Below are 11,080 nucleotides of genomic sequence, written 5' to 3'. Positions count from 1 at the left end.
TGCTCCAATGACTTAAATTAATTTAATTTTTTTTTTAAAAACTAAAACTTCTAGAAAAAACCTAAAACTAACAAAAAAAAAAAAAATCCAAACGTTGGCCAATTTTTATTTTTTATTTTTTAAATCAATTTTATTAGAAAAAGTTTAAAAAATTTCGATTTTTTTTTTTTATAAAAATTGAAAATTTTAGTTTTATTTTATTTTTATTTTTGTTTTATAATTTTATTTAAATAAAAATTTACGTTTAAAAAAATAAAATTTTCGCTTAATAAAATGAAATTTTTTGTTTTCTAAAACTAAATAAAAAAATAGTTTTTTTTTAAAATAAAAATTTCCGTTTTAAAAAAAAAAAAATTGTTTAAAATTTTTTTTAAAAAAAAATATTATTTTTAAATTAAAATTTTTCGTTTTAAAAAAAAAATCATTTTTTTTTTATTTATAGGGATATTTTTGTCTTATTAAAAAATCTATAGGGGCATTTTTGTCTTATTGCTAGTCTTGGGGGACATTGACAATGTTTTGGTAATTTGGAGGGGACATTGTCACAATTGAAAGTTTGGGGGAACATTGTCAATTGAGTGGTAGTTTGAAAAGGGTACGTGGACTTTACCAAAAAAATTTACTATTTTTAGAGATTCAGGAAAGTAAATGTTCTTCCGTTTAACTAGGCCCAAAACCCAAAAGTGAGACAGCCCACAAGGCCCGCACCTACCCAGACGGCCCAGACTCAAAAGAAACGAAGAAAATAAAGAATAGAAAAGAAAAAAAGAAAAAGAAGAAAACAAGCCTTACTTCAGGAACAAGAAGTAGAGCAAAAGGGGGAAATCGCTCTCACTGCAAATTTGTGTTCCTTCGTGAAATAAAATTCCGATGGCAACGGCTATGGTGGAAGATTCGAGCTTCGAAGACGACCAGCTCGCTTCCATGACAACCGAAGAAATCGTCCGAGCCTCTCGTCTTCTCGATAACGAGATCCGCATCCTGAAGGTCCTCTCTCTCTCTCTCTTTATCTCTCTCTCTTTGTAAGGGTTTGTGTGGATTTTATTTCCTTCGTTTTTGTCTGTTCATTAAGATCGTTTATTTTATATGAACGTTTTATTGGTAATAAGTTCCATTTTTTATATGTATTTTAATGTAATGTGTTTTTCCCCAATATATGATTTTGAATGACTTTCAATTTCTTTTGTTTTGCTTTGGTAATGTGTTTGTGTGTATGTTTCATTGCTATTTCTGTATTTATATGACTGGTTTTTGTAAAAGAAGTTACAGTTTTTCTTTATACTTCTATGGATCCTTTCTGTTAGTCTATGAATTTGTGTGGATTCTCAGGTTTTTAATTAATTAATTTTTTTTTTTCGTTTTTGGAAGCTATAGTTTGTTTGTTTGTTTTTTTTTCTTCTTTATTTCTGCGAATTTGTAATAAAAAACCAGTTGTGTGGATTTCTTACGTGATTGAAGGAGGAGTTGCAAAGAACAAATTTGGATTGGGATTCGTACAAGGAGAAGATAAAGGAGAATCAAGAGAAGATTAAGCTTAATAAGCAGTTGCCCTACTTGGTCGGCAACATTGTTGAGGTAAATTATCAGGCTCTCTCGCTCTTAATTTTATTATGCTAAGCGGTTTTTTCTTATCTCTTTTTATGTTTTGATTGCGAAGAATTTATTTGATTCCTTATGAAAACCCTAATATTTGGTGCCATAAATATGTATTTTAGGTTTATATCTAACCGTGAATGACAGTATGGGATATCTGATGACCCTTAGATAGTGGGGATAAGGGTTTTTTTCTTTTCTTTTCTTTTCTTATAAATGTTCATTCTCATTGGGTGTTCTTTTGCTATCAAAAGTAAGACTATGGTGGAGAAGAAAGGTGATTCTGAACTTGAATTGCAAGGCAAAACAAAATTAAGCAAGAAGAAGTATAGAATCTCGTTCAAGTCATAACAAGGCCATACCAATTCAAGGAAATACATGTGAGAGACACTTCCAGAAAAAAAAAAAACCGCGGAAGATAATTGATATGTGAAAATGAAAGAATTTATTTAGATCTTGAATCCAGCTAGTATGTATTAAAAATATATCCGTGTTTGTTTACTTCCAAAAAAATGTGCCAAAAACCATGTGATGAGGAGTGGAGCTGTTCTGAGCCAGTAACAACCATTTGGACATCCACTTCTTGTTTTTTGATAAGTACACCCACCTCTTGTTACTCAATACTACAAATGTTTATTGATCTCATTCTGAATTTTGCTGTTACATGGGATAGTGTGCACTAACATCTCAAATCAAAACTCTTTTTTGATAATCTAGAAGGTATAGTGCAATGATTTTATGCTCTAACCATGATATCTGAGTTGATTTGGTTATCCCATGCCTAATCTGTCAGGCTGCCGCTAGACTAGGCTCCATGTGGGGAACTGGGGGTTTGTACTTAAGTTATTATAGTTATTTGCTTGTAGTACTTGACTATAATTGCAATCTTGTGTGCTTTCAGATTTTGGAAATGAACCCAGAGGACGAGGCTGAGGAAGATGGTGCGAATATTGATCTTGACTCACAAAGAAAGGGAAAATGTGTTGTGCTGAAAACATCTACTCGTCAGGTGAGCTAGCAGCATATTACTCTAAATACTAGCTCTTCTATTTTACTAGTAGAGTTACTGGATGTGGTTTAATCTTATTTGAACTTTTCGATTATTTTTGTTCAGCTAAAGCTATTTAAGCAGTTTTCTTACTTTTAATCTTTCCAGTTATGGAACTTAATTACTTATTAAAAAAAAAATTAATCTTTCCAGTTATGGAACTTATTTTGCTAAAAATCTTGAATGACAACAAGCAGTCTAACTAAGTGTTGATAATTGCTCTTTTCTTTTCGTTTCGGATCAGGATTAATTTGTCATGGGCATCATTGGGAATCCTTAAACTTTGATGGCATTTACTTTTTGTGCAATGTATATGTGGGGGTTTAGTATTTAGCTCCACCCAATAGTTGTACTTGTCTGAACAAGTCTTAGGACTCTTGGGTACGATTTTTGAATCTTGGCGCTTGTATACTTGCTGATACTGGTAGTAATGGTACCTTTTGCACCAATACTGTATGTGTTCACAAAGTTTTATCTTGGATCTTCCTCTAGCTGCTTCATAGTCCAATTATTGCCAATGTTTCTAGTTTTTTTTTTTCTTTCTTTTATTCAATTGATTAGGTTGTCAGTTTCGGTTAAAAAATATGATGATGTGTTTGCGACCAAGCAATATGCAATAGTTATGTCTATCTTGGATTTGAAATGTGGTTCTATAATCGGCAAAGTCCTGCCTCTTGATGGATGCATTTTGTATTCTTAACCATCAGGGGACCATCATTCTGTGTCGTGGTTGTTTGCATTAGTCAGAGAACTTGGTGCAATCACCTCTCTCTCCCCCAAAGCTTATCTAGTTTATTGTGTTGTTGACTTTACAAGTGTAAGATTGCTTTCTCTTGATCTTTTATCTTTGGTCATTTTGAGTTGCATGGAGCCAAGAGGGGTGAATAAGAATTTGGTTTAATATGCAAATTAGTATTTGTTGCCTGTATAACTTGGAGAAGAAAAATGCGAAATTTTTTGTTGTCTTGTTTCCATGTATCAAATAAACAATAATCTGTATTTCACTTGACTGCAGACCATCTTTCTTCCTGTTGTTGGGCTTGTTGACCCTGATAAATTAAAGCCTGGTGATTTGGTCGGGGTGAACAAAGATAGTTACTTGATCTTGGATACGCTGCCATCCGAGTATGATTCTCGAGTAAAGGCTATGGAGGTTGATGAAAAACCTACTGAAGACTACAATGACATTGGAGGGCTAGAGAAACAGGCAAGTTTCTGATTCTCAGCATGATCCTGGGATAACTCCTTTTTGTTTCTTGTTATGTTTCGTATATTGATTCCTGGTGATTCAAGTTGGTTATTGTTGCAACAGATCCAAGAATTGGTTGAGGCCATTGTTTTGCCCATGACACACAAAGAGCGATTTCAGAAATTAGGAATTCGTCCACCTAAGGGAGTGCTCTTGTATGGACCTCCTGGAACTGGGAAGACTTTAATGGCCCGTGCTTGTGCAGCACAAACAAATGCCACTTTTCTTAAGTTGGCAGGCCCACAGCTAGTCCAGGTAGGAGACATGATGTTATGCTGTTTATTTCTGCATTCTTATGGCTGATTACTTATAATTACTTGTGTTGTCTTTGGTTTGCTTCTATTAGATTTCTATTTTCTTGCACTTTTTGGCTTATCATTTTACTATGATGCTTATATCCTGACACCCGATACTTATATTATATGGAGAGCTTATCTGTATCATCTTATAGTGCATCTGAGGTCTTGTTCTTATAGAGAGTACTTTAGCTGTAATTTTTCCAGATGAAAAATTGAACTATTGTGTACCATATCCATTGTTATACTGCAATAAGTGTGCAATCTCTATCTTCTGAACTGGTCTCACATGAAGTAACTGAACTTGATTTGTCTGAAGATGTTCATTGGGGATGGAGCAAAACTTGTTCGTGATGCCTTTCAGCTAGCAAAAGAGAAGTCTCCCTGCATCATTTTCATAGATGAAATTGATGCCATTGGCACAAAACGGTTTGATAGGTATGCTGTACCTTATCTCCCTGCAAGGCAGTAACTTTTGTGTTTTGGATTTACATCTGCTTGATAATTTTTTTCTGAATCTGAGTGTTCGGTTTTTTGGGGTTGGAATAGGTTAGTTTATTAAGTAAGATCATCTTATTTTTATTAAAATGTGTTTTGTCTTTGACTGCAGTGAAGTGAGTGGAGATAGGGAGGTGCAGCGGACTATGTTAGAATTGCTCAATCAGCTCGATGGCTTTAGTAGCGATGACCGGATTAAGGTTTCGCTACGCGCTTTTGTTTTTTCATCTAGTTATTTTTATTTCACGGGTGCCATCTTGAGCACTTTAAAAGTGTTGAATTTGGTTGGAGCGTAGCATTTGGATTAATGAAATTTGTGATATGAATATGCTTAGTTAAAAACTTCACTTTGTGGGACGCAGTTACAGACTAAAATGTATTCAATTTAGTACCTCATATGATAATTAACAGGCAGTGGCACTTAATGTAATTGTACTTGTCTATTTTGGACCATCAATTGACAAAATTTGGATGTAACTCATAGGTGATAGCAGCAACAAATCGTGCTGACATCTTGGATCCTGCCCTTATGCGTTCTGGTAGATTAGATCGTAAAATTGAGTTCCCACATCCCAGTGAAGAAGCAAGAGCTCGTATCTTGCAGGTGAGTTTTTCAGGAGTGCTTTCTTTGATGTTTATGTGCATTTAGACATTGCTCTGTGCATATTCTCATTAAATCCTTTTCCTTGATATATTAGATCCACTCGAGGAAGATGAATGTTCATCCAGATGTAAACTTTGAAGAACTGGCTCGGTCTACTGATGATTTCAACGGGGCACAACTAAAAGCTGTTTGTGTGGAGGCTGGCATGCTTGCCCTTCGCCGTGATGCAACTGAGGTGTGCACTTCCATAATTTGCAAGTTGTTGCCAATTTGACAAATTTAATCAAGGGAACGAGACTTCTCTTAGTGCTTTAGCTATCCATTCTGTCATCATGGGTCGCATTCTTTTGTTTGTATTAGAGCCCATCATGCATTTTTTTTTCTTTTTCTTTTTTTTCTTTTATCATTCATTTTGAGCTGTCGTGATAAGAAGTTCTAAATCAGAGTGTTGATTTGTACAATTTCAGGTGAACCATGAAGACTTCAATGAAGGAATCATTCAGGTTCAGGCGAAGAAGAAAGCAAGCTTGAATTACTATGCATAGACTGGAAAGTGGGAGGATTCGGTTCATCAAGTTCATCACAAGTTTATATCATGCACATTCTGGACTTTTGGAATAGTAGATTATTCAAGCTCAGTCCAAGACAAAAAGCGAAGCTACGAGTTAGAAACTTGTTCAGAAGAGTCGAAACTTTTTTTTTGTATCGTGCAATTTGGTGACATTTTATATTTTTATAAGACCACTGCCCATAATTTATCAATGTAGTCAAACCGTGTTTCAATATCGTTGACATGTCAAAGGGTTGGTCTGTGACGTTCTCCAATGGATTGCAGGTATTCTTCCATTTTTGTTTTTCTTGAAGAAGTTTTTTCTTCTTTCGTTTTCACTATTTTTACATTTCACTTTCATTCTCACTATTTCTCATCACGTTTGCTGAGTGGGAAGAGTCATGATATATTCATTATCTTCATTATAAGAAACAAAAAAAGTTGTTTCATAGTGAAAAATGTGTGGAGAGATCTTCATATTTGTTCTCATCTTTTTAATAATTTTGTTTGTGTCTTGAACAGAAAGTTGTGAATCTTTATAAAGATGTCTCTAGTAGTTTAAGATTGCCACAGCCGGATCTTGTATCCAACACGTTCGGCTTTCCCCACCCAAAATCAAAATCAATGTCATTGAGACCAAAATTACACCAATTGGCAAACCTAACGTAATCCATTCCACAAGAAAATGCCATACTTGAGACTGCTCCAGTCCTTGCTTTCACATGCTCACAAAGTTTGAAAAATCCTCAATCAAGTTTTGGTACTTGAATCTGCCCAAGAACCCTACTAGTTCAACGATGGATGCAAAGAATTAGGGTTTAGTCTTTGTTTACTTCAACGTAAAATGGTTTCATTCGTAAAATATTTTTAGGAAAGCCATTTTCCCTGAAAATATTTCCCGTCGAAAACATTTTACGGCGTTTACCTTGCACACGGAAAATAATTTTTTTTTAATATTTTTTTTTATATATATTTTTTCCAATAAAGTCCCCACTGGGACCTGCACGGAACTTATTTGAGACCCCGCAGGGACCTGCCCGAGACCCTGCCAGAACTTAACCGGGATTTGTTCAGGACTTACGCGGGACTTGCTAGGGACCTTGCCGTGACCTGCCCAAGACTTGACTGGGACCCACTTAGGACCTGAGCGGGACTTGATCGGGACCCGCCCGGAACCTGCCCAGGACTTGACCGAGACCCGCCTGGGACCTACCTGAGACTTAACCAGGACCCCGACTGCACTTGATCGGGACCCGCCCGAGACCAGACCGGGCAAGTCCCTGGCGGGTCTTGGGCAGGTCCGGTCAAGTCTCGAGCGGGTCCCGGCAGGGTCCTAGGCAAGTCCTAAGCGGGTCTCAATCAAGTCCCAATGGGTCCCAGGCAGGTTTGGTCAAGTCCCAAGCGGGTCTCGATCAAGTCTAGGGCAGGTCCTGGGCGAGTCCCAGGCAAGGCGGGTCCCGGGCAAGTCCTGGTTAGGTCCCGGGCGGGTCACGGGCGAGTCCCGATCAAGTCTCGGGTAGGTGCCAGGTGGGTCTAGGGCGAGTCCCCGTCAAGTCCAGGGAGGGTCTCGGTCAGGTCCCAGTCGGGTCTCGGGCAAGTGCGGTTAGGTCCCGAGAGGGTGCCGGGCAAGTCCCGGCCAGGTCTCGATCAAGTGCCAGGTAGGTCCTGCCGGGGTCCCCGGGTAGGTCCCGGTCAAGTCCCATGAGGGTCCCAATCAGTTCTCGGGCGGGTCCCGGGCAGGTCCCGCTGGGGTCCTAGGCTGGTCCTAGGCTGGTCCTAGGCGGGTCCTAGGCGGGTCTCGGTCAGGTCCCGGGCGAGTCCCGGTCAAGTCTCGGGCAGATCTAGGGTGGGTCCCGATCAAGTCCTGGGAGGGTCCCGATCAAGTCCCAGGCAAGTCCCGGTTAGGTCCCGAGCGGGTCCCGGTCAAGTCCCGGCGAGGTTTTGGGAGAGTCTTGGTAAGAAGGTCCATCAATTTAAGAATGAGATGCTCATAGTCTGAAAATGGTTTATGGTTTTAAAAACCATAAACCATTTTCAGACTATGAGCATCTCATTCTTAAATTGATGAAACCCTAAACCATTTTCCGAAAAGTAAAGAAGAATTTTCGGTCAAAAGGAAAATATTTTTCGTTGACCACTATTTTACGTCGAAGTAAACGCGGTAAAATACGAAAATCATTTTTTGAAAACCATTTTACGTCGAAGTAAACGGAGCCTTAGACTATGTTTCATCAAATGCGAGAGTACAATGCTTGAACCCTTCGCTTTTCACACATTTTTCTGTAAGTGCAACTTCAACTTATCTAGCCCTAAATCCTGGTGCATTTTCACAAAATTTGAAGTTACACTTGAAAAAAATGCGTGGAAATCGGAGAGTTCAAGCATTCAACACCCTTCGGGAAGATTGAAATTGCACTCCTCACACTTGAAACATGGTCTAAACCCTACTTCTTTGCATCCATCACACTGGTAGGGTTCTCGGGTAGATCTAATTTCCAAAACGTGTGGGCGGATCAAATGCTTAATCTTCTTATACTTCATATCATTGATTTTCATTATTTGCTTCTTTAAGCTTTCTCACCATATGCATGTAAGGTAAATCTATCTCCTCATCCACTCAATCAAGAAACACAAACTTCAGGAGCTGATTCAACAGTAACTAAAGAACATAAAACCACAATAAAAGGAAAAGGAAAGAAAAAAAAAAAATACATATATATATATATATATATATATAATCTTTCACTCTATGATTTTCTCTGTACAATCTGATGTTCAATTTATACACAAACTATGTTCACTTTCTGAATTTACATAAATGTGAGATTCTGTGCATTGAATCATTTGTGGTAGGTGGCGTGATTGGTGTTTAACGGATTGTATGAAGAAAATCTGTTGCATGCGCTGCTTGTTTCCATATTTTATTAATGTGTATATATTATTGTATTTTATCAGAGAAAGTGGTAGCAAAATCATGGCTATTAATCAATGATGGAAAATTAATGTTCAATCACGCTAGAATCCTTGAAGCAATTATGCTACCTTTTACTATTTATTTATTACTTTTTCTTTAATGGACGATTTGGGTGTGGATTTGAACCTTTGCCCTACGTAGAATGCAATGGAGCTGTTCAATATTCTTGTAATGGCCAAACAAGCCGTTCTATAGCCATGGCGAGGCTATAGATGTACGACGAGGGCATAATGGGCTAATCAGAATTATATGAATGATGAATAATACTAAAGGTTCCATCTTCATCCCGGGTGTGCCCCAGAATCTTTTGCCGATCTTGGAATCTTCTCCGCTGCTGTTAATGATGTCCATAGCAGACTAGATGTACGGAATTTGTTTTCACAGTCAACTCACTCCAATTGGGTGATACTGATTTGCAGGCCTCAGGTTTAGCCTTGCAAATATAGGTCATAAAATTTCCATAGTCCTACGCAAAAAATATTGTTAAGCAAAGTGTAGCGAGAAGGAACTGGGTTGAATAAATTTCTTTCCATTTAGTTTATTAGATTAACACGTGTCCAAAATGTACGTAAAGCAAAACTTTGCGACAGACCAAATTATGGACCAACTTCTTGGAGGGCTTGATTATTCACAACAACCCATGATACAAATCTATGGCGTAGATTAAAGTCATGATCAGCAGTTTCCTTAGCATATTTTTGTTCAATTTGTAATATCAATAACAGAATATGAATATGTACGTAACACATGAAAAACCACAAGAAATTATGAAGAGGGCGCACAACATTGGACCAAGAATTCGGATCCTCAACAATTTGCTATATGTAATAATTTGGACAGTAAATGTAAGAAAATTCTTATGGGATCCACTTGTTCAAACAAAAGAGTATGTTGCTTAAGACTTGCTCGAACAATTGAGCTTCATAGAAACCCTCTTACATTTACTACTCAAATTACTAATAATTCGAACAACGAAATTGTTGTAAATCTTTGTCCTTGGACCAAATATGCTACTTGCAAGTGAAACTAACCTTGTTGCCATAGCCATTGTTGTAGCAGTCGATGGGGACCGTACCCAATCCTATATTCTCAAAGTAATTAATCCATTCATTATGCTTTTCATTCAAAGCCAGACGCTCAATGGAGTAGATAAATCTAAAATGTCAAACTTGCACTATACTCAAATTAATACGAAAACATATTAGGCAAAGTTTTGTGTCAAATTGGGTCGGAATAAATGTATTTTAATTCAGTCTATTAAACTAACACCTATCTTTAAAATATGTAATCTTCACTTTTTTTTTTTTTTTTTTTTTAATTCCAACATGTTTTATACATGTCAATTTAATAAAATGGGTTAGAAAAATTTCATCCCACCCAATTTAAAAGAAAACTTTAGTAAAAATGTATTTAGATGAGTAACATGTTTTATACATGTTCTTCCAACACAATCTATTATTGAAATTTAGGTCACCTTTTGCTGCATTTATTGAATAATTAAGTGGTATTCTATTCATTTTTTGCTCAAGGCTGATTAAGTGTCACTACAAACATGTACAAGCGTAAATTATCAAGCGTTGATCATAAACGCCATATAGTAAAAACGTTCCGGGTATATTTGAGTACACACCAGGCAAAGACTTCTTCCTGACACATTGGCATATAAATTAGTAACTACCAGGAATTAAATGCGAGGATCCTATTTCTTGGCATTTAATAGCTACAAGCTTACGTTTATTTTACACTTGGAAGAATTAATCTTCTAGTAGTGTGTTTTATCCAAAGAACATTTGACTAATTTGTTCTCTTCTTTTCAAGATGTACATGTCCATATCTAATATATTTTCTTTCAATGAGTATTGTTTGCGAACTTTTTGAGCAACTCTTATGCAGTATGAAATTCATTCGCATGGATGTTGTAGAAAGTGATTCATTGTATCATGTAATTTACGAGCCATGATGTGTCGGAATTCATGGTTGGCAGGGAATGGCAGGGGTCAGAAAAAATGGTGATTATTGTAGATCTAGTTGATGGAATTGTGTAATACTTGACATTTGTAAGGGAAAAAAAAAAGAAAGGATTTAGAAAGTTGCCTTTTAGTGTTTTGGCTGGATGTGAATAGTTTGAGAAAGGATAACGTGTTAATGAAAATCAACTTTTAAATCAAGGAAAATTTCATCCCAATTATGTGAGAGTTGTATAATAATCTACTAAATGTCTGGTATTACTCTTTAAATCCGATATATGGCCTTTTTACTTTAAGATGA

At 36.8% G+C, this 11,080-nt stretch overlaps 1 protein-coding gene across 1 annotated transcript; it reads left to right on the top strand.

The window, feature by feature from the left end:
- Window positions 1–780: 780 nt before the first annotated feature.
- On the top strand, window positions 781–6,134 carry LOC132170900 (26S proteasome regulatory subunit 6A homolog). Its single transcript, XM_059582049.1, has 10 exons — window positions 781–987; window positions 1,459–1,575; window positions 2,495–2,602; window positions 3,657–3,848; window positions 3,954–4,145; window positions 4,506–4,624; window positions 4,797–4,884; window positions 5,169–5,288; window positions 5,383–5,523; window positions 5,756–6,134. Exons 1-10 carry the CDS (start codon window positions 871–873, stop codon window positions 5,831–5,833), a joined length of 1,272 nt encoding a protein of 423 aa, XP_059438032.1. The 5' UTR covers window positions 781–870; the 3' UTR covers window positions 5,834–6,134.
- Window positions 6,135–11,080: the final 4,946 nt, after the last annotated feature.

The sequence above is a fragment of the Corylus avellana genome, chromosome ca2 (genome assembly GCF_901000735.1).
Source record: "Corylus avellana chromosome ca2, CavTom2PMs-1.0".
NCBI lineage: Eukaryota > Viridiplantae > Streptophyta > Magnoliopsida > Fagales > Betulaceae > Corylus > Corylus avellana.
The sequence above is the reverse complement of the archived record's forward strand: the minus strand, read 5'-3'. Positions and strand labels throughout refer to the sequence as shown.